At 19.1% G+C, this 25,882-nt stretch overlaps 2 protein-coding genes across 2 annotated transcripts; both read right to left on the bottom strand.

Moving 5' to 3' along the window:
• Window positions 1-1,813: 1,813 nt before the first annotated feature.
• LOC105366704 (spindle assembly checkpoint component MAD1-like) lies at window positions 1,814-23,955 on the bottom strand. Its single transcript, XM_011505236.1, has 7 exons — window positions 23,563-23,955; window positions 23,235-23,480; window positions 22,769-23,146; window positions 21,885-22,697; window positions 21,642-21,803; window positions 10,809-10,855; window positions 1,814-1,969 (listed from the first exon to the last, which is right to left on the bottom strand). The coding sequence occupies exons 1-5, from the start codon at window positions 23,860-23,862 to the stop codon at window positions 21,660-21,662; spliced, it is 1,881 nt and encodes a 626-aa protein (XP_011503538.1). The 5' UTR covers window positions 23,863-23,955; the 3' UTR covers window positions 1,814-1,969; window positions 10,809-10,855; window positions 21,642-21,659.
• Window positions 14,363-15,186, bottom strand: LOC105366683 (uncharacterized). Its single transcript, XM_011505204.1, has 2 exons — window positions 15,169-15,186; window positions 14,363-14,790 (listed from the first exon to the last, which is right to left on the bottom strand). The coding sequence occupies exons 1-2, from the start codon at window positions 15,169-15,171 to the stop codon at window positions 14,410-14,412; spliced, it is 384 nt and encodes a 127-aa protein (XP_011503506.1). The 5' UTR covers window positions 15,172-15,186; the 3' UTR covers window positions 14,363-14,409.
• Window positions 23,956-25,882: the final 1,927 nt, after the last annotated feature.

Below are 25,882 nucleotides of genomic sequence, written 5' to 3'. Positions count from 1 at the left end.
ACGTTCAATGCGGAGAATTATACGAGTTGGGCTCAAAATTGTATTGAACTAGCTTTTATACTTGCAGTAGTTGAACTGTTAAAAGAAATTACTTTCCCACATTTTCTATCCTTGAGCTATTTGAATGGTTGCAATAACCAAACTCATTCTGAGTTGAGATATCTATCAAAGTTTGACATTCCTTTGTTGCTTTCACATAATTTTCATATGATAAGAAAAAATCTTTCTTAGAATTCTATGGATAAATATAGATAAATATAATTTTTTTACTATGTAATTAAAGTAACCATAATTTATTACATAAAATTTTTAAATTAATTTTATTTTCTATGAAAAATATGAAAAAATGTTAGCATATCGAATAATACAATTGAAATTATCGATTTAATATAAATAAATCGATAATTATTATTAATTGTTTACTGTATTCATAAAATATGATAATAGCTAATCAAATATTTTAATAATAATAAATATAAATATAACTCGTATAATTTGTCGAATTTATCTTTTAATAATCATGTAATAAAGTACATACTTAATATTCACATAATTTAAATAATTATTCTTGCATAAATAACGTCAATGATTGCCTCTAGTTGGCTAGACAATCATGATATATTTAACTCTTTTATTTCTTAATTTTTTCTATTATATTATAGTTTATGAAAATATAAAAATTAATAAAACAAATTTATCAATTTTGTTCTTCAGTATTTCTTACAGAAACAACATGATTATTTGTTCTATCTTTTGAATTTAATGGTTTTATGTAGTATTTAGTTACAATCATTTCTAATAATAAACTACACAGTTTTACAAATGCATTAGTGAAAGAATTTTAAATACTATATATATTTTATATTTCTGTATTACGAAACAATATAATTTTTTTATTTATATTTATTTCTAATTAGAAATTAAAAAACTTGTTACAAAGAGAAGTATACATTATCTTCGACTTAATTGTATTAATGTCATTCAATTTGCTATATTTTTAATAATGAAACTGATAAATACAAATTAGTTATATCTTGCGAAAAAATATAAATTCTAACTATAAATTTATCATGTTATAATGGCAAGTAATTGTTCATTTTATATTTATATATTGTAGGAATTAGGACAAATCCAAATATTAATTATTTTTATAAATATAGTATATACAAAAGCTGTTGTAAATAGTGAAATAAACAATTTTCAATATAATTTATTCTATATAATTATAATATAATAATTACAATTATAACAATAACTTTTATCATTTAATTTATTATTTTTAATTATGCTTATATTATATTACCTTAACTTTCGACTACAAAATCCAAATCCGTTACATAAGACATTTTTAATATATATTCCAATCTATATCTAAATTAATAACTAATTTAAACAAAATTTAGAATTTATGAAAAATAAATATTTGTTATAATGTAACTTAAAAATAAAGTAGTCTTTAATTAATTCAAAAATTTAAATAAAAAAATAATTTATAATAATTCAAATTTTTTAAGATATAATTACTTTTCTTCTTCTGGAATATCATTGAAAAGAAAAAATATTTTGATAATTATTAAAACTTAATTAATAAAGGATTTATTTGAAAATGATAATTAAATGTATTCAAAACTTTAATAATACAATTCAATGATTTTATAGTTTTTGGGTAATGAGTTATACATTTTATTTAAAAATGCATCGATTTTATTGTACAATTAATATACTATGTATAAATCCATAATATTTATAATGAGTAATATGAAATGGAGTATAATGATTATTAAATGTACATAAATTTATCTCATGAACTCGTTTTAGTTATTTTTGTGGAATTTTCATCAGCACTTTTTGGTTTTGTTGAATCATTATTATAATTCTCTGTATCGTAGAAATCATCCAGTATTAATGCTGCTGTAGTCAAAATAGAAACTCCAGCAAAGACGATCAACATTATCAATTCTATGGCAACCTAAGCAAAAGTCAAATACATGAAATATTATACTATCTTTATAAAACTATCTTATTAACGATCAAATTAATCATCGTCATTTACTAGATGTTGAGCAATTGGGTCCATTACTAATTAATGTATATATTACAACTTGAAAACATATTTTCGATAACTGAACAAGAAAAAAATGAGATTATTAAAAAAATAAAATAATAAATAAAAAAATAAAACAAAAAATTGTTTTATTAAATTCATATTATATATTGCTTATGAGTAATATTATACCTTAATAATAAAATATTTAAATATTTAAACTGATTATTATTTAAACGAAAATTTGTTCTGTATATTATAATAGAATATATCTTTTTAATTTACAAATGTTTGTTAATTAATTCGACTTGATAACTTATTAATTATTATAAACTGTATTGAAACAGCTATTCAGCATAAATAGAAAATTTAATCAATTTAAAAAAAATTATGTATTAATTACCTCTCACTGGATTGTAAATATAACAAAACACAAACAATAAATTTAATAGTTAAACTTAATAATAAATTAGTTTAATATCAATTATATCTTTTAATGCAATTAAATAGTTATAGATCCATCCAAATATAGTAACATAACTTAAAGTATGAATGTTGAAATATTTTCAACCATTGCTTTGTACGACTGAATGCAAATTAATATTAACTTAACTTAGTATTATTCGAAATTAGTACAAATTAAAAAAAAAATATTTTAATTTAATAATAAATACAATATTCACTAAAAAATGTCTTTATAATTTTCATTAAATAAATAAATAATCCAATTTATATTAAAATACTCTAACTTCTTTGTACCAAACTACTGATATTTATTAAATACAAAAAAATTAAAAAAATATTGTCTTAAATAAAACTTAAGGAGGAATTAGGGAGCAGAGGTGCCTTGCAAAAATGTACGTAATTTGTACGTAATTTCAGCATACATTATTCTCTGATTTAAATAGAATTAGTGACAAATTCATAACTGTTCCAATAACACTTCAATATATTTACTAAATATTTTTGTTTCTAATTAAAAAATTGAATCGTTTCTAATATATAATAGCACGAATAAAAGTAACCAAATGGACAAGAATATTAAAATAAAATATTATTTCGGAAGATGACAAACTACTTCAATATTTATCTATCATAGAAACTAAGATATAAAAATACGAGGATATACATAAAGACAGTAGAATAGAAAATGTATTAATAAAACTGAAGTCAATTCACTTAAAACTTATAAAAGTTTAAGAATAATAATTCCATTTTATTATTAAAAGTACTATAAAATATACACTGTAAATAATATGCTTGCGTCGTCAATACAAATACTACGGTAAAAAGTACTAAATTCAATAAATATATATTGTACAATTTGGAAGAAACTAGATAAATTTCTATTACATAATAAAACAAATATTTCAATGAATTTATCTAGGACTGAAAAATAACTCCGTGCTTTAAGTTATTAATGTAACATACAATATTCATAATATTGTACAATATTAATATTCTTAAGCACAAACTTAAGTATTATTACCAAACAACGAAATAAAAAATAGAAAAGATTCACATTTATAAAAGTAGTAGTTTAAGTCTATATAGAAGGATGCATCGATAAGAAAATTATTCAGTAACTTTTACGATAGGTTATCACCCCGTCATTTATATTTAATTGCAAAAAATGTTATCAATTAAATGTAGTACTATGAAAACATTTAAAATGTTTATTTTGACAATATTAAGTAAGTGATAAAATGACTTTTTATGTGCAATTTAATATCTGGATTTTGGACACTTTCTTAAAATTTAATACAAAAAAAATGTATTTTAACTTCACACCATATATTAGAAAAACTGAATAGATATAATATAATGTTAACTTATATAATGATAGCTTTGTTTTAAATATTCCTATATTATCTATAAAAATTTTAATAGTTTTAATAAAAGTAATTTTAATTCCAAAAGTGCGCTATGCAATAAACTATGTAATTTTATCATTGACAAAATATAAAAATTTAAATTTACTTAAATGTATACCTCAAAAATAACTTTCAACATAATCATAAATTGATCGTGTTTTGACAGCCATTGCCACATTATAACAGGTGATAATAAAGCCGTTAATGATGCGTCCAATGCATGAATGACAGCATTTAATACCAATTTCGAGATAATGCTATTTTCATGTTTTCTGCATATTATTAAAAAAATTGTAATTATATAATTAACCTTTTTAAATATATAATAAAAAATCAATTAATAAAATAAAAAATATATTTGTAATAAATTTTTAATAGTAAGACTTATTTTATAATTGTATATTTTCTTATTTAAAATAATTATTTATAATTTGTTTCAAACTCAACTGACACCAGTTTATACAATTAATAAAATAATTAATAAACAATTAATAATAATTAACTTGATTTATAAAAATTAAATCAACTTTCTTATTAAAAATTGAACTTTATAATTTTGTAGAATAACCTAGTTAGTGGTTGTCGAAATTCAATTTCTGTATATGAACAATCGTCATCGTTTCCTCTTGAATAAGACTTAATAATTGGAAATTTTTTCATCATGACATAATTAAACATTTAATTCAATAAGTTCATTTCCTTAAAATTTATTAAAAAATTTTATCAAAAAAACTATATATTTATTCTGACATATATATTTCGACACACAATTGTTTTTCTTTCCTCATTATATTTATAAATTGGTAACATATTCTTGGAAATGCTCTTTCATATATTTAAAAATATTATTATTAATATACATATAAACAATATACACGAAAATTAGCAAACAATAATGAATGTGTTTATTTTAGACATTATACAATTTCTAACATTTGTCAACCATTATCGTGTTATTAAAAACAAGTAAATAATATACTAAATTTAAAAATGAATAAATGATCAGCATATCACTTTGATAGATGATCTTTGGTGATGATATGGTGTTATTTTTTTGATAAACGATTACCTTTCCATTATTTTATTATTTACAAATACTGGAAATGTAACATATTAAATTTTTTTTGGTAAAGATAATATTAAAACATTTATCGTAAATCAAATTATAAAGAAATTAAAATATAGTTAAATAGAAAATTAAATGACAACAAAATTATATATTCAGAAACTTATATAATAGAGTAAACATACACTTACGATCAACATTAATTTTATATAACCTAGAATGTAATTTTTATTTATAAAAAATGTATAAAAGCGTATTTGTCATCGCAAGTGAATATGAATTTAAAATACATATTTTCCTATTAATTAAATCTTAATTGCTTTTATTTCTTGTGAATTGAATATTTCATATTATTTATTTTTTCCAATAATTAGAAATATTTTCTATCGTATACATTTAAAAAAATATTTATAAATTATACAATTTAATCTTTTTATACATGATCTTAATCTTCAAGAGAATACTTAACTCTAGTATATGTATTACAATATTAGAATTGTAAATAGAAATATTTTGTTATTAAAATTAAATATAGTGAAATAAATAAATACATAATGGATATAATAATGACAATATTAAATAATAAATTATATTATTAAAATAAAAAAAAATTAATTTACATAAATAATATAAACGTGCTTGCATTTATAGCTCTAATTGATTTTTTATTAATAATCCTATTTTTCACATAATTTATCGAAAAAGATTATAATGTATCTTCCCAATCATTCCGTTCATACAAAAATGAAGAAAATAAAGATAGTGTATAATGATTCAGATAAATTCCATAAAGAAAAATATGAATGTTTTTAAATATAAAATAAAAATTATAAAACTGTTATTAATATTTAATTTTTTACATTTTAATTTTAAATATCAATTTTTTGACAAATTAATATTATAAACATTAAGATCAATAATATTATAAATATGAAAATCATTCATAGTGCTTTTAAATTCATTACATTACTTACCAGTTTATACTTATTTAAAGAATATCATCTATTATTAAATATATCAAATATATAATTTACAAACTTCAAATGTCAATAAAAGTAATGATTTGAAATCATAATACGATATATATATATATCGGATATTTATATAAATGTTATATAATAGGCATAAATTCCCATTGAGTATTAAAAACTAATATAAAATACATGAATGAGATATTTGATTTACCAATAAACATTATTACTTATAAAATATTGAAAAATACAAAATACTAGTTATCTTGTCACATAAAACTTATAATTTTAATTTAAAAAAATATACAATACTTTTAACATGAACATCATAAATAAAATAAATATCAGTTTAAAATATTTATAGAACAGAGCAAAAGATGATTTTTTAATTTGGTATCCTTCATATATTGGCATAAAATACAAATAGAATAATTTTCATAAAAATAATTTTATAAACAAATAATTTCTGCGTTATTTCATTTCTTTAAATTTGAAATTCATCAAAATTTAATTTTATAAGTTATATTCCAATATTATTAGTATAATCCAGTATAAATAATTTTTATATATAATATATAATAATATATAATCATCTATTTTAGTCTATTTAATTGTGTATTATAATTGTATTAATCACATATACTTGAAAATTTATAAATAAAAATGATGTTATAGAACATTAATATTATATATAGAATTTCACAAATTATATATATTATATTATTATGGACTATAATAATGTTCAAACTTGAAAAAATAAGTTAAGCAGTGAAAATACAATAAATTAGAGATTTATCCATTCATACAGAACATATGGAAAGAAAGCAATGTCAGAAATGGATGAACTTAATTGTACCTTTCAGCAATTCGATATTAATCATCTGAATCATTTGTTAAATGCAATAATTAACTTTAATAATGATTAAAAAAACTAAAATATGAAAAAAATTGTTGTCTTTTAAGAGTAATAATATATATTTGGTGTAGATTTATAACAAAAATATTCAGCTTTTAAAACAATAAATAATATTTAATATTTTACTTTACAAATTATTAAATAAACAATTTGGTATTAATTGTTTTTTATTGATTTCTAATATTTAACTGAATTTCTTACATTAAAAATGTATATTTAATATTATTATATATGTGTCTCTTGATTTTAAATTAATATATATTTTTTATTTAATCAAGGTGAGTAAATATAATTTAATAATTCTATTAATGATGTTTTAATAGTTATAAATATTATACTCAAATTAAAGATAAATTGATTCTCTCTAATCTAATTTGAAAAAGTTTACGTAACTTAATATATAATAATTTTATAAATCAATTAGAAATTTGTTTGGAATCTTATTGCAGTATATATATAATGAGAAGACCTTTTATCAAAACTAATAAAATTTTGGAAAATTCTATGTAAACGAATCAAAAATAAATCAAGGATTTTTACATTACAATTTAATATACATTAATTTAAAAAACTTTTCATATAAAATTATTTTTTATTTAAAATCGTAGTTTTAATTATTACCACATCCTTAATGTAAACATCCATGTATCGATTGTTTAATAATTTAACAATAAATAAATAAACAAAATGTCATATCGGTTTTTTTAATTTTTTTTTTTTTTTTGATAAAATTCTAAATATTTCCTTTATTACTAAATTTATTATTTTACAAAAATGTATCTAGTTTTTCAATTATTTAATTTCAATTAAGGTAATATATATTTCTGAATTTTTATACTTATTATTTATACTTTTTGAAGTTAAATTGTTCAGTTTAATCTTAATATTTATGTACTGTATATAACAAAATACTTATATTTAAACAAAAATTTATAAGATATGTACGAAAATATTTAATGTTAAGATTGAATAGATAGCATTCAAAATAAATGATTAAATTTAAATCTTATGATACAAAAAATTATTTATTTTATATTTATCTAATTTATTCTGCGTATTATTTATAGTGTACATATATAATATTTTTGAATATTATTTTCATGTTTAATATTAGGCAATAATTTTAAAGCATTTAAATTTAAAATACTCTAAGCGAATTCCCAATTAACTATCATAAGTGCATTTTTGTACTAACAAAAAATATTTACATTATTTACATTTTTTTATTATAAGAAATATTCATATAAAACCATACGAATATTCTTTTAATTTTCAATAATTTTATAAATAATAAGAATAATTTTATAAACTACAATATACAAATCTATTTAAAATGTTTTAAATTACAAAAACTGAAAATATATTATTTGATGTATTACTACATAAAGTATCAAATTAATTTATTAAAAACTTAATTCATTAAACTTTTCTGTACATACCAATATAATTTATAACATGTGTATATGCGTGCGTGCACGCGTGTGTTTATATGTGATTAAGAAAAGGAGTAACAATATCAATAATATCTAATATCATTTACTAATTAAGTGCAGTACAAGTTAAACAATAAAGTATTATAAAATATACTACTTAACTCTTTTGAAGTATAACTTATAAATTAGTATAAATTATAAATTTTACCTTATTATTTCCATGAATGCGATTGCTTGGACGGAAATATTGATTTTTTAATCACATTACGTTATTATATCCAAATACCGTCTTTAATAGAATTTATAACATCATCAAATTTCCTTTTACATTTTTTACCTAAGGTATTTATTTAATTATTTTAGGATATTATATGCCATACTATATTAATAAAATAAATAAGTCATATAATATTTTTATTTTTTATATTTATATTTTATTATTTGGTTAATTATATTTAAGAATTTTAAATGAAAATTTTTTATTAAATATATCAGCACTCATTTTTAGATTATAAGTACAAATTAATACACGATGAGCACCCAATATTTTTTTACATTTTATATTCGAATTAAAATTCAATTAAAAATAATTACTAACTAATTTTTTAAAAAATTTAACAATTAATTAGTTGTCGTTGAACATGATTCAATATTAATAGAAATAAAACCATTATCATAATTACTTAATTTACTAAATATATGTAAATATTCTCATAAATTAAAAACTTTTATTTTTATTATTAATAAAATATTATAACTTAAGTTAAATTAAATAATCTGAATGTAAATAAATATAGTTTAAATATGCAATAACCACTGAATAATATATCTGAAGTTCTTTGAAGATTAAATAACGAAACAATTATTAAGACTTATATTTTTTTAAATAAAAAACATATTTTTAAATTTTAAATGAACATTTAACTTTGTTTATATATTTATAATTTTATTGAAATTTAAAAATGTTTAAATAATTTTGCCCACGACTACAATTAATATGTTCAATTTATGGCATTTTAAATTTATAATTATAAATTTACATTCCATATAGATGTAATTACTATAGCTTTTACATTTTTAAAATATTGTATTTTTTATATATAAAAAGAAATACTGTTTTTTAATCAATAAAAATATTTTATATTTTTCTGCAAATATATATAGAATTTATTCAACAGAGTACAATTCTTTTGTACAACGGAAAATATTCTTACTACATTATAAACCTTTTTAAAAATTAATTACGTAATAAAAATAAGAAATATTAGAACTATATATATAACATTTCTTATTTTTTATTAACCTTTACAATTTTTTATTAAGTCTTACGGTCATTTATTTATTTATTTAGACATATGTAAATAACAATATAAATTATGGTTTATTGTTATTAATTATAAATATATTCATGTATACTATATAATAATATTTTAAATTTATATATATATATATATATATATATATTATAATGACTAATTATAATAATATTATAACAATTTCTGTCATAATATAAACTTAGATTTATTTAGAGAAATTAATGTTTTATGAAAAATTATTTTGATTTGACTTATTCTCTTACTCTCAGTATACTGTATATATATTAAAGGACGAGATAAGAATATTAAAACGATTATATATGTATGTGCGTTGAATATAATAAATAGAGAGAAACAATGTTTTTTGCAATTATATGCACTTACCAAAATTTATACAAATATCGTATATAGGATATTTTTATAACGTAAATTTCTATGTTAAATATATAATATATCTTAAGAATATGCAGTTAAATTCAACATTTATAATACAAAATAGACTATTTTTATGATATATACTTTATGAAACTTAAAACATGTTGAAATTTAATTTAGCATTTACTGTTTAGTAAACTATAGAATCATAGCAATATTTTAAGAAAAAAATTATTTAGCATATCTTTTCGATGCTGTAAATTTATCATATATAAATAAATTCATGTGTTCTGAACAAAGTGCATCAGTTCTATTCTTAAGTTCATATAACAAAATATTTTACTTCAAACATAAATAGAAACACTAAAAATTAAAAAAACATAAGTACTTTAGTGAATGTATTGCTTGTTAAATGATTAACACTTGATTTAACAGTAATTATGATCATTTAACAACCTCAGTATAGACCTCAATAATAGACCTCAAAAAGTTATATACATCATTCGACCTTTTAACTTCAACGTTCAAATTTATAATATTTTAGTTTTCAAAGATTCGATTGCAATTTCTGAAAAAATTTATTTCATTATTTGATTAATATCAACATTAATTCTTATCATTTATTCAACTAGAGAAAATTTTTAAATAAGTTTTTAAAATAAGTATATAAAAGAAAAGAAAAAATCTAATTATAAAATTACAATAAATTCCTTGATGAAAATATATCTAATTTGTTTTTTTGTATTGAATTATAAAACCATTTAAGATCTTAACTACAACCATAAAAACTGAAGCTACTATTTCTGTACATACATTCGATCCACCGATGGTAATAATCTCTTCGACTCCATCAATCATAGCTGCAAAAGATAAAACAGATTATATTATTATTATTAACAGATATTAGTATTACCTATAACTTATTCAAACAAATTATATTATAATAAAATATAAATTCATATACTATTGCTTAAAAATAAAAATCCATTAAATTAAAACAGAATTAAGATTCCAGAGTTTTATTATCATGAATGTGCTATTTCCTGTCATGAATGTATTATTCTTTAAAAAAAACATAAAAAAGTAATATTTGCTTCATAATTTTCATGATAATTTCATAATTCAATTCCTAAGATAAAAAATTAAAATTAATATGAAATAAAAACATTGTATTTATCAAATTTAAAATAAATATATGATTAAAAAATTCTGACTTTCTGAATCAGAAAAATAATTTCATTATTTTGTTCTTTTATTAAGGAACTAAATTAGTACTACATTTTGGTATTTTAATTATTTAAAATGTACAATAAATTTGACAGAGACAAAACCTAGTAAAGAAAAAAAGAATTGTCTTTTTTGAGCTTAATGAATAAGTATTACTTTATAAAAAGGTTGCTTATTGTAATCCATTAACGTAAAAAATATAGTATTATTCTCGTATAAATTATATTAATTTCTGATTATTATATAAAATAATATAATAATATGCATTACAGTTTATTACAATTTATAAATAAATATATAAAACTACAATGCAGAACTAATTTTAAACATTTTTAACTAATAATTTTCGGTTAATAAGTTCGGTTATGTACTAAATCCCTTAAAGAATTATATTATTTATTGTATATATATAATATATATATATAATATATATTAATGAATATAAATCTTACAGTTCATTTAATATTTTATAGTTAAAATAGAATATTATAATAGTTTGTTAAAATATTTTCTAATTAATTTTTCAGAGATTAAAGCTACTTTAATATAAGATTAATATTTTAATTTATAACAATTACCATAATGACTTATTAAACAAATATACAAATTCTTCAAATAATCAATAATTTATTTATTTTTAAATATATAATTAAATTCATGTTTCAATTACATAATTGTATTATGTAATTTTATTGATCTTCACATTAGTATAGCCGGCATTTATTTATTTGTATTCTGATTATATTATATTCTGTGATATTTATAAAAACCATTGTAATATAATTACTTTAATTATTATTTGACGTATCAACTATTCATAATTTAATTATGATTGGAGATACGTACTTTATTAATTATTTATGTAGCCAAATTGTCAATGATATCAATGATATCCTTTTTATATATTTAAAATTCATATCTTCTAAATGATGAAACTGCTTAGTGATTTTATATTAAATCTTTAACTCAGAATATATACAGTTTAATTACTAAAATTTTTATCAATATAAAAAAATTTCAATTTCAATTTCAATATTTGTTAAAAACAATTAGAGTATACGTGACAATATCTACTGGTTTTTACAATAAATATTGTGCGTATTATAGAAAGGTAGGTCAGGTGATATAATGAAAAAAATAAGAATAATATTGAACACTTATGTATACATATCAAAAGTGGACATGCATAAGGTAAGAAATCATGATTACAAAATTTGCTCCTTATAATTTTCATGTTTAAAATTATTACAATGTTGATATCTAAAGACTATTATAATAGTGTAGAATTAACCTAAAATATTGTTTTCTAAAAATTAGGATTCTATTTAATTATATTTTATAGATTACATATAATAATTCATACTCTAACCTATTAAGGAAATTTAGGGTAAAACTATAATATTTTGAAAAACTATAATTATAACATTTTGAAATTATAATTATACCATTTTTTATAACTAGAATTAAAAACTGTGGTACTCCCTTCGGCTTATATGGTAATCATAAGCACTACTTCTGAAATCGATTTAATAGGCGAGGTATGTTGCATAATATATAACAAATTATGGTTGCATATTAAAATGTCTTGACGTGTACATAATCCCAGATTTTTTCTCTGCTTCCAGTGCTTAAACGGTGATAATATGTTCCATGCAGTTTCATACCCGAAAATTTTTTTTCTCTCATTATATATATTAACATACTAACTCTATATACGTTACTGGCAACTACGCTTGCAATTTAGATATAGTTATTCGCATTTTTTCGAAATGTATAGCTACATGTAACATAATATATGTACTCATATTTTATATTTATATATACATGTATAAAATTTTTATAATCTTAACAAAACGTAGAACTATATAATTAATTATTAAATATATAATAAATTATACATTATATATTAATAAATATTAATATAAATTAATTTAACTGCTATGAAATTGAATAAATACTAATAATTATAAAATAGCTTCAATTTCTTATAAAATACTGACTAATATATTTCTTTATAACACTTGTTCTGGTAATTATTTAAATTCCTTGCAATAATTATTTATTCTTATTCGAAAATATAGTCAATAATAAATTACAACAAATTAAAAAATTATTTATTATAAAATATCAACATTAATGTTACTTTCTCTGTTTTATTTTTAAGATAATAATACTGTTTATTTACAGAAAATTTTCCATAATTTTTATTAAATATAATTTTGCATCTAATTATATATTATACTTAAAAGATTTGTAATAATTAAAACGTGTAATATAGGATCTATACCTTCAATAGTCACAATACTTTGGTAAATAATTATTTCTCATTTGCATATCTATAACAAAACTATTAGTGATTATAATGACATTAAAATAAAGTTGAAAAATGAGATCAGATACAAAATATTATTAGCATAACGCCGTATAAGATATAAAAAATATAACAAAATATAAAATAAATCTCGAATGTTATTTAATTAATTGTCTATTTAGTTGCTTATCATTTTGTAATTATTGACTGAATTTATTAATTTTTTAAAATACCTTTTTATTCGCATATCCGATGTGTTACAACCCTACATTAAATAAAAATATGAAAAATTACGTGAATATCAGTCTTAATCGTTTTTTGGTAAGACTACTACACAATATTTTTACTCATTTAAAAAAATATAACCAATAATATAAGAATTAATATTTAAATTGATTTTGTTTGAAATATACTTAAATTAACTGAAATCTTACTTCATAATTTCTGCATAATAAAATTTTTAAAAAACATTAGATAATTTAAAATTTTCTTAATGTTATTAACAAAATATTATCTGAATAAATGTGAAAAATATTGATGTTAATGTATAATATAAAAAATAGTATATTTAATTTATACACAATTAGTAAATTTGATTTGAAATTCATTCTTCACAAAATTTTAATAAACTGAAAATGTTCTTATTCAAAACTGAAAAGAATTTAAAATTATCAGCTCTTTATACTCCTTAACCTCAGATATACATTTGTAGCCTACCATTTTTAACTATATTCTACAAATTTAAAATAATCCATTGTTTTTAATAAAACTGATTTTATATTTATTTTTCATGGTGTTACCTTTGATGTAATATTGCATATTACGTTTTATCCTAAAATTCTATAAATGCATAAAATTAAAATTGTTTCTTAGAAATTAAAATCTGGGTCTAATACCAAAACGTCTAGCTACTCCTTTCTTAACGCGATCACGATATGCCAACTGTTGTCGATATACAAACAGAGGACGAAGAACGTTAGTTCCTGCTGCGGTATCAAGATCGTGGATTTCTTGAACGCTACTTTTTCTTACACCATTGTCAGTATCATCAACAGATGGGATCATTGAATTCATTGCATTATTATGAAACTCATTCTCATAATAATTTTTAAATTTGTTGATAGCTAAGTACAAATCTTGATTTTGCAATCTTCTAATAGCGGTCAATGATTCGTAATTTGGGATCAAAGTAGTTGACATAGTGTCAACAGTTGACATCGAAAGAAAAGCTATTATGATGATTTTATTCAAAATTTCCTAAACAAAAAAGACTTTTTTTTTAAAACATTTTTTATTAAAATTACATAAATAAAGCGATTAAGGTTAAATCTACAAATATTTGATTTACTGATTTAATTTATATATAATATATTATTAATATTTTTAATATTGCTTAAAACTACCTATAATTTAAATATGTTTAGCAAATTTATATTTAAATAGATCTTTTCAGATTACTATATTTGTATATTAATTTTACAGTATATTAATAAAAAATAATTTACATATAATATTCAACACAAAAAAACAATATATATATATATATATATATATAAGTGAAAAGTAATTTATAAAAAAAAATCGCAATTCAGTAGATTGTATATGTATATATAATTGATAATTTATTAATGTTACCATTTGACTATGATGAAATTTATAATGATATTATTTTTATATTTAGACTAGAAAAATAATAGAGCGCACTCCTTAGGGTTAGTTTTTTATAAGTGTATTGCCAGATAATCGCTACAAGTATTTATACAAAAGATTGACGTCAAATGAGAGTATGCTAAATGTTCAATGACGTTCCAATAGAAGCGATAAATGACCTGGTAAACTTAAATTATATGAACTTTTATACAATTTGTCGAAAAATGTAATTATTTATATCAATATTATTAATTTTATATTATTACAGTGCTTAAGTTATAAATTTTGAATTTATTTACTTTCAATTATAGGAAAATACACTTTTTAATATTCAACATCATGTAGATATTACATACATAATATTAAATAAATGAATACGAAGAATGTTGCTCAATTTCGCATTGGAATATATAAATATATATTAAGATCAATGGGGGTAGTATTGAAAATAATATTATAAATAAATATTAAATAAATTTACATAGTAAATAATGGTTGTATTGTCACTAATTAAAATCTCATAAAATATAATTAAACAATTATACTTAAGTATAGCTTTATAACTGAAACATATTAACTTCCATAAATTTTTAATTAACCAAAGTACTAAAACTACCAAACTCCAGTACGAAAAAAGAATATAAATGAGCTTATTTAATTGACCTATTAAATATTAATTAAATTTATTCATTTTTATATGTAATAATTACAATTTTTATTTTTAATACATTTAATTTATATATTTAACAAAACAATATATTTAATAATATACATTAATACATTATTAGAACTTTTTAAATCCACATTTTACACACACATATGTTACATTGTCATCGTAAATTATTCAAGACTTTTGAATTAGACTCCAATAATAATATCATTTTTTAAATAATATAATAATAAATGTTTGATAATTAGTTCATAAATAGCTAATTCATTTAATATAACAACTCTTTCCTTATTAATGTTAGATTAAACTATTAAATCGATTATATTTATATTGTAGTACTTAACATTATTTCATTTTTTACATTTCTAGAAAATTTTAAAATCATTTCAATATATTGTAAATAGTTCATTCAAAACACCTTAGATATCCGTTGATTAATTCATTTAAATATAAAAATAGAAGTAAATTTAAAAATTTTTTAATTTCCTTTGAAATATAATTATATGAATTCATGATTATTTTTAAGAACTTGAAAAATGTTTGATAACTTGTTAATTCTAAACTTCGTTCAGAAGTGGATTGACAGAAAACATATAATAACAAGAGAAAAGCACAAAAATTATTATGTATTCAATAGCATTCTTCACACTTTAGAAATCAATAAAAAACTTTATATTATAATAATAAGAAATTTCTTAAAATTTATTAAAAAGGTAACTTTTTATTTACCATGAATAATTTAATACATTTCATATAATAGCTGAAATTATTCCTAATTTATAAATTTTCACTTTTATTTCTAATATTATTTATACAATTATTATATTTATAAAATTACAGATTTTGCATATTTATTATCCAGTCATTAATTTATGATACATTAATGAATTTTTCAAATTCAAATTTCAGAAATACATATTTAATTTAACTAAACTAGCGATAAATATAAATGATTCAACAATACTTCTCTAAATGGAAAAATACTCTTCTAAATGTATCATGGATCATCTCCAAAAGATGATTGAATGTTATTGAATGTTATTTCTATTTATAATCATTAGTTTGGATTTGATGGAAATGTATCCTAGATTTAATCATTACAATAGTAGTAGTAGTATAATAGTAGAATAGAGAGTAATTGTAGTATAAAAAATGAATCTTATTATTAATTAAAAATAATTACATATTCAAAAATATACGATACAGTTGACTAAATTTTTCTCATTAGAAAATATAAAATCCATCACAACCTCTGTTTTAAGCAATTGAAAATCTTAATAAATGCGTTTGTCTAATACAATCTTAAAGATATTGTACTAAATGAAAACTTTCTTATCTTAATAGAGCTACTTATTACAATATCTATATAAAAAATAAGTATCAAGAAAACATTGTTTTTACTAATCAATATATTAGGTTGAAATTAATACTGATTTATCATTTCATTATTATTGAATAAAAATTAATAACATTGTAAATTAATAATAATACTGTAAATTACTAATAATATTGTAAATTACTAATAATAAAAATATACAGTAATAAATATTATAAATTAAAAAAAAAAATTGTAAATTAATATTTCGATGTCGGTTATTGAAACTGTTAAAATAATATAAACTGTTATGTAAACTGTTACTGCTTATATAAACTGTTAAAAACTATTTTTCGTAGTAATTAAATTAAAAAAATTATATTGAAAAATAGTGACACTTCTTTAAATATGTAAATTGTGATGCTTTTACAAACCAAGCAATCATTTTACTTAAACTAGTTAAAACAAATATAAGAACTATAAAATTCTTAAAATCTTAATAAAAACACCTTTATTTCTTAACTCTATCTAATAATAAGGCTATATAAAATCTTAATTAAGATATTTATAGTTTGAAATTTTTTTATTAAATTATATAAGTATTTGAAATTATATATTTCATGTGTTAAACATAAATAAGGTAAGTAAAAGTTACTGATTTAAAAAATAAAGGAATAATGATATATTTATATTTCATTCAAATAAATAATTAATAAATTATGAAAAAATATTTAAAAAAAACGTAAAAGCATATATGCGAAGTTACAAAATACGCTTAAATAATGAATATATATTATACCTTATTTAAACTAACATATAAAGAAAAATATATTTTATTTTAAATTTCAAACTTGACAGAACTAGCAATGTTAAATTATATTTTCAGTATTCCATGTATTCTCAGTATATATATATGCATATATATATGTGTGTGTGTGTGTATATATATATGTATATTATGACAACATAAATTTAGTACGTATAACTTAAAGAATGCACTTAACGTACAATATTTTTTTATACTTATTAAATATAAAATACGATTAAATTTAAATATGGATTATATAAGAATTTGAATAAAATATATACAAATATATTAATAAAGCTCTAACAAATATTTAAAAAAACATATATTTTTGAATATTGTTTTAAATATAAAACTTGAAAGAATAAGTAAATCATTTTAGATAAATTATTATTTTTAAATAAAAAATTATTTCATAATTTTTTGTTAAATAATATACCTTTATTATTAGGATTTGTCTACATAATTAAACTTTGTATTGGTAATGGCGAATAGGCTTAGATCTCCATTGTGCATATTTCAAATGACTAGTATAACAAGACTAACGATTTGGTTCCAATTACTAAATTTACTTAATAAAAACAATATAATACAAAAAAGAGTATTCAATATATTTAAATCGGTACACAAATAATAATAAAATAATTAAGCTCTACTTAGAATTAATTTTATTGAATATAAGAACTATTAATACATAAGATTATTAAATCAAATTCACTTTGACGGTATACCACAGTTTAATAATTCTCAAAATGAAGAAAATATTACTTTTCAAAATAGTCCAATTATCTAAAAATTCCTGTAAAGAAAAGAGATTATATCAGTGAAACGATTTGGGTGGATGATTAAACTTCATTGAATACATATAATTTTTATATTTTCGTAAGATTGCACCTTGAGTGATTTGACTCACTTTATGCTAATTACTATACACAACAGTTATTTATCATAATTACTAACACTTCTCAGAGTAAATCAATTTTTGTTCTATACATCCATAATGAAATCCAAGTAAAGTACATACTAAACTTGTTACAACAAGTATGATTCGTTACAAATTTATTAGGTACAGTACATGAAATATAAAACATGTGAAAAAATTGTATAAACAAATTAAAATGTAAGTATTACGTATAATAAGAATAGTATTAAATATAAAATAAAAAATATAAATATTACTTTCTTATTTAATTTTGAATATACAAGTTACTGAAAAATTGATTGTTTTGATGAATTAACTTAATTATTAGCTATTAATATCGTGAAAATAAGCAATAATTTTATTTGTATTCTAATAAAATAGTTATCTATAAGATAAATTTTCAATTAGATGAATAATTTCTCAAATTTAACAATATATAAAAACCATAAATTGAATAATAAATAATAACTCATAAAAAGAATTATAATAAAGATATTTATTTATAGTTTTTTTTATTTCTAAAAATACAATAAGTAGATTAAATATTGGAATTAAAAATAGTTATTGTTTATTTTATATTTTATAAGTGGTTTAAAAATAATCAAATTAGGTGAACTCTATTATACGCAATACAATGAACCAAATTATATATATATATATATATAAATCAGAAACACATAGATAAGGTTCTAGTTTTTGTTAGAATCATAAATTTGTGGATTATGAATATTATTTGCAGAAATACAATACCGACGGCTAAAGTATTTAATTAATGATTTACATAAGTCCAGAGACATACATAAATCCAATCAAGATTCTTGTATAATGATTATCTTCTATTTATCGTTTACTACAGTCGAAGAATGATAAAAAAATAATTATTTAAAACTGGAGTGCTTTAGAACATTGTCTGTAAAATGATTACCATGATAAGGATATAGCGTCATATGATAATAAGATATTAAAGCATCTAATTGAAATTAGGAGATCGACTCAAAAAGTGACATGCTGAGGATAAGGGTGTTGAAAGTGTCTATAAAAAAGTATACTATAATGGTTTTATGTATTTAAGGAATTGTAACCCATAAGCCTACTTATATCTATTTAACTGTAAATGACATGAAAGTATCATGTGTAAAAACAAAATTCACCCTGAGTTTGCAAAAATGTGTCTACTATTAGATTTGTTCATTTTTATATTTTCCTTGGCACTGGGCGATATACTGGAGCCATAAATACACTGACTTCTGCCTTTTTTATGGTTACATACGAACAATTTAACTCTTGATAACGCAAATTGATCTTAATTTGGTTAATAATATTCAAACTTTTCTTTATATTTACTTTTATTTCAATAATCATGGCAAATATATTTATAATATTAATTTACATACTATTGTAAATGAATCTGAATAATTAATCTGCAGTTAATATTTTAATTAAAAAAAGTATTTACACATTGAATTCCTTTATAAAATTAAAAAATTATTTTAAAAATAAATTAAAGGTCTATTTAATTTAATCGTTTTTGGTCTTTATAAAAAAAATATATAATTAAAATTTTATTTTACTATAAATAATAATTAATTTTTATGAGTTTCATAAGTGACAAATTTGCCATTTATGAAAAAATTTTTAAATTATCAACAAAATGCAATGATCATCTTAATTACTTGATTTGATATGAATTCTATAAATGTAACTTTAATAAGAATTCTAAGAATAATTTTAATAAGAATTTTCATATGAATTCCAAGTATATTATTCACTTTACAAATATTGTACATTCGAATTAGTTTCTAAATTTATTGAATCAAGTTTGTATTTTACATTAATCCAATGAAGTTCCTTTTTTCATCTTCAAAACATACTATTTCATATAGACTTTGTATTTGCAGCAAAAAAAAATATCTATGCATGTATTAAATTGGGTACTAACTTTCCATTAAAAAAGAAGCTAATTAAAATTTTCTATAATAAAACAGAAAAGTAAACAAATGATAATATAATCTATACCAAGTGAAGTGAATTTTACTTAACTTGAATTCACTTCACAATTATTGCAAAACTCAATTAAATATAGTACTGTAAAAATATACTCTAATTTCAGAAACAAGCATAATTTTTAATTCATTAAATCTAAAAATTATCCAACAATTTCTAAAAAATTTTATTTTCTTCATCAAAAATTATAATTCATTTTACTTTAACTTAATTTTTACTAAACTTTTACTAGTACTTAATAATTATTATACTTTACATGCAACTTTCTTATAAATTACATTATATTAAATGATACTTTAGACATAATTAGAAAATTATGTAAAACAATAACTAATATTTAAAATATAATAAAGATGCATTGTTGACTATTATTTTTAATAAAGCTGAACCAATTTATTAAATAAGATAAAAATCTTATTACTATCTACATAGAATATGAGAATATTAACTTATTTTTGGAATAAAAAAAAATTTCATAACTTTATTATAAATATACAAAACTTCTTTTTTCTCTACCGATATTAAAAATAATTAATTATAGTAATTGAATTATTTAGTCCTATATTGATGTAGAAATTTAATAGATTTAAAGTAGAATGGAAAAAAAATTAAATTAAGTAAAAATTAATAAATAAGTTCTGCACAAAATACAGATAAAACTATATACTTAAATTCAATTAATTATGTAAATAATAAAATAATAAAGAGCATACTAATTAATAGATGAGATAATAAAACTTACAACTTTTTAATGAATTTTTTAAACATTATTTGATTGTAATTGTAGATTTGTCATTGAAAGTACTTGAAACTGATCTTGTAAATTTTTATGTGTAATGCACATTTCTTTAAATTCTTTTTCATACATTTCCATTTGTATACTATAAGCCACAACTGTCTCTTCCTAAATCAATATAATATTATAAATTATTATACGAAAAATAATTTAATTTGTATTAATTCAATGAAAAAAATTATAACTTACGCTTCCCTTTAACCGATGCACAATTTCATTACTTTTATTCAACTCTTCATTCAAATAATTAACTTTGTTAGACAAGTCTTTACATTTTTTTTCTAAAATTTTCTTTTCGTTTTGTAATGTTATTTCAACATCAGATATTCTACTTTGAGAAGCAAGTGAAGTTTTTTCTTGTAATAAATTTTCTCTTTCTTCAATAAGTTTTTCTTTTTCTAATAATATAATATTATATTCTGCTGAATTTTTTTCTTTTCCTTCAATAATCAATTTCTTGTCAATTTGAAGAATTAATCGTTCTTCTAATAAATTAGTTTTTTCATTATCTAATTTTTTTTTTTCTTGATTAATATATTTTTCAATTTCTACTAATTTTTGAGAATTTTCTTCTGTTAATTTGTTTTGCATTATTAATAGTTTTGAATTTTCATCTTTTAAAATTTCTAATTTATAAATAATAGAATTATAATCTGATAATATTTTTTGAAATTGTTTTTGTACTTGTATAGTTATTTGCCTGTCATTAATGATTTCTAATTGTTCATCAATTAATCTTTTACGATAAAGACATAATTTATCTTTATAATTTTTCGCTTTATCATTATTAACTGAAATCTCAGAATTTTCAAAAATATTAATAATACTATCACTTTCTTTTAATATATTTTGTATTTGAAGATACCTAGAACATTGTGAAGCAAAACATTTGCCAAGCTGTGCTAATTTTTTATTGTAAAATTCAATATTTTCCTGCAATATATATTTATCTTTGGAATTTGGTATAGATGTATCAACTACTAGATCAAATACTGGGAAAACCTAAGTAGAAAAATTAATTAACATGTAATTAATTATAAATTAAAGAAAAAAATACATATATTATTGCTTACATTTTCAGTCATTTTTTTAATCTGTTGTTCTAATGATGTAATTATTTCTTTATGATACTTTAATTCTAGATCTTTGTCACAACATTCATCAACATGTTTCTGCAATTCTAGGGGATCAGATGAACCAGATTTTTGTTTAGAAATTGCTTTTTTATTAACATTCTGGAGCGATTGATTAAATAAATCTATATTTATGGCATAAAAATCTTCAAATTCCTTACTTAGTTCTTGTGATAAAATAGTTGATTTTTTCAAAAGCTGATCTTCTTTTGATAAATTTGTTTGAGCCTTTTGTATATCTTTTTCAACAAAATATGCAATATTTAAACTCAAATCTGATGGAATACTATTTAGAGAAATCTTGTCGGCAACTTGTTCCTACAAGAATTAGTTCACATTTTATAAAAATAATTACATATTATAAGAAAAATGGAAACAAAATATAATATATTAAAATTCTTCTTACACGTAACTCATCATTTTCTTTTTTCAAATGACTTATTAAGTCCTTAGTTTCTAAAAATTTTTGTTTGTGATTATCACAAACTGTCATAACTTCTTTTTGCCACATTGTTATTGCATTAAATTGTTGTTTTATAGCATTGTTATTTTCTTTTACAATTTCTTTTAATTTTATATTTTCTTTTAATACTTTTTTAAAATTTTCTTCTATATCTAAAGGACTCTTAGATGATATTAAAAAATTTTTATCCTATAAAACAGTTTGAATAATAAAAGCAATATAACAAAGTTATTATTATTAATGAATAATTTAGTTAATTATAAATACTTACTGTGCTAGTACATGTTTTTTGTATTTCTATAAATTTTGTTAAAGAAGCTTCTCTAACAGATTCTATTGATGTTTTACCCAAAACAACAAATGATTGATCAGATTCATCTTGAACTATATTATTTTGCTGAAATACACTACTTGCAAGAGCAGTAGGACCAGGTTCATTAAGTTTAAATTTTGGCAAACAATCATTTATATCTAGGTCTAAGCTTTGTATATGATCATCAGAAACTATATTTGGCTTTGAAATAGTTACAAATTTATCAAGACATTCAGCGGTTAATATTGAAGTTGACATTGTCAATTAGTGTTATACTTTTTTAGTTCATAAAATAGATTTATACAATAAATTATATGGATTCTCTTCTTTTTTATGTTTTCAATTGCTTAGATTATCTTTTACCTAATATCAATAGAAAATAATTTTGCGTCAATTATATTATTATAAAATAAAAAATATTAATAATCTATGTATCTATTTAATGAAATACATTCATTTTTTACATTAATAACTAATTCTAATAAATATAATACAATTAAATATAATCTAATAAAGTATAATATAATTAAATAAGTAGATATTTTATTTAAATTTCTTTTTAAACCACAATTTTATGTTTTTAATTAAATATACTAATGATAAATGTTTAAAATACTACTCTGGAAATAAAAGAATACATGTTTTTTATTATTTCTTATATAAATCAAATACGTAACTTTATATAATACAGTTATGATTAATTACCCTATTGTTTCTTAAGTAATACATATTTGAGTAAAAATACTAAATAACCACATTACCAAATCGCAATATTATAGAACTGTGACTATGACGTCTTTTAGTATTTAATAATCGTCTTTTATAGCGTATCATTTGTCAATAAATAATGCCAAACTGTGTCCACAGCTGTGCAATATCACCTTTCTTGAACTTGCACATTCTAGCTCAAGTTTGATTGGTTGTCAGATATACGTCTATGAAAATTGAAAAACCAAAATAATCAATTACAAAGAATACAGTATTATTTTATTTAAAACTAAATTCAATCTAATTAAAAAGGTAAAAATTAATATAAAAACATGCATCCTATAATTAGATATCGGTTACTATATTTTTGTTTAATTATATGCCGCATCGATTTAAAACAAACACAAAAAATAAAATACAAATGAAAAATGTAATATAAAATCAAAATATAAATGTTTTATTTTGTCTTTCAAATATTTTTTAAATTATACATAAAAATTATATAAAGAAAAATAAAACTTGTACACTGTACATGTATTTTAAAATAATCATATCCACCAATAATATTAATAAAATCTATATTGTATGTGTATTTGTATTTCAGTCATTGAGTAAAAATTATTTAAATATATGTTAATTAATTTTCTATTACATTTATACAAAAATTTGTATCTAATAAGTTAAAGAACTAATTTTTAAAAATTAATAACCTCGAATCTCAGTATTAGCAAACACTTAAAGAAAATTATACATAAACCTATAAAATAACGATCAAATATAAAGAAATATTTAAATTGATAACAATCTTTAACAATTATTAATCAAAAATATTAAATATCTATATTATTAATATATATTATTATTAATAAGTATCTATGTATTTTTCTTATTTACTATTTTTAAACAATTTACTTATCTGCTTTTTCAATTAATAAGTAACAAACAATGCCTTTTAGATAAAATTATATTTTTATTAATAATTGATAATTTTATTCTTATTCATATTTTAGGGCAAAAAATTTTAATACGTGGGTTCATTTTTTAAATATAGTTTTTAATTATAATTTGTATTCAATTTCTACTATAGTTTATATTCTTTGAAACTGTAAATGAATAAAAATAGTGAAATTTAATATAATTTAAATGATTAATGTAGTTTGAAGACATCTTTGTGCAAACCTTGCACATTAACACTAATAATATATTATCTAATCAATGTCTGGACTATGTAAAATAAATAATTTTTTTAAAATTTATATACCATTTTAAATACAGAATTATAATCCATAAAAGATGAAGAGCATTCAAAATAGTAGTTGCTACAGTTGTTAGTAATATATACAGTCAATATTTTTTCATAACTGAATATAAATATATTTTGTTAAAACAATTTTACATAATATGAATTCTATAAAATATATAAAAAATAAAAAAAATTTAACATAAAATATATTTATGCAAAACTATTAATATTAACTAATTTTTAATGCTATTTTAAATTTATATTTGCTCATTTTTAAAAATAATTTGTAACTATTATCCAAGTAGTTCAAATGTTTTTCACTTGTTC

The sequence above is a fragment of the Ceratosolen solmsi genome, unplaced genomic scaffold (genome assembly GCF_000503995.2).
Source record: "Ceratosolen solmsi marchali unplaced genomic scaffold, CerSol_1.0 scaffold93, whole genome shotgun sequence".
Classification (NCBI taxonomy): domain Eukaryota; kingdom Metazoa; phylum Arthropoda; class Insecta; order Hymenoptera; family Agaonidae; genus Ceratosolen; species Ceratosolen solmsi.
The sequence above is the reverse complement of the archived record's forward strand: the minus strand, read 5'-3'. Positions and strand labels throughout refer to the sequence as shown.

Excerpts from the sequence above, each read along its gene's own strand:
- LOC105366704 (XM_011505236.1), bottom strand. The coding sequence starts at position 23,862 with ATGTCAACTTCAATATTAACCGCTGAATGTCTTGATAAATTTGTAACT. Across the intron at positions 22,698-22,768 it reads TTAAAAAAATGACTGAAAAT|GTTTTCCCAGTATTTGATCT; the intron begins GTAAGCAATAAT and ends TTTTCTACTTAG. Across the intron at positions 21,804-21,884 it reads TGCATCGGTTAAAGGGAAGC|GAAGAGACAGTTGTGGCTTA; the intron begins GTAAGTTATAAT and ends ATATTGATTTAG.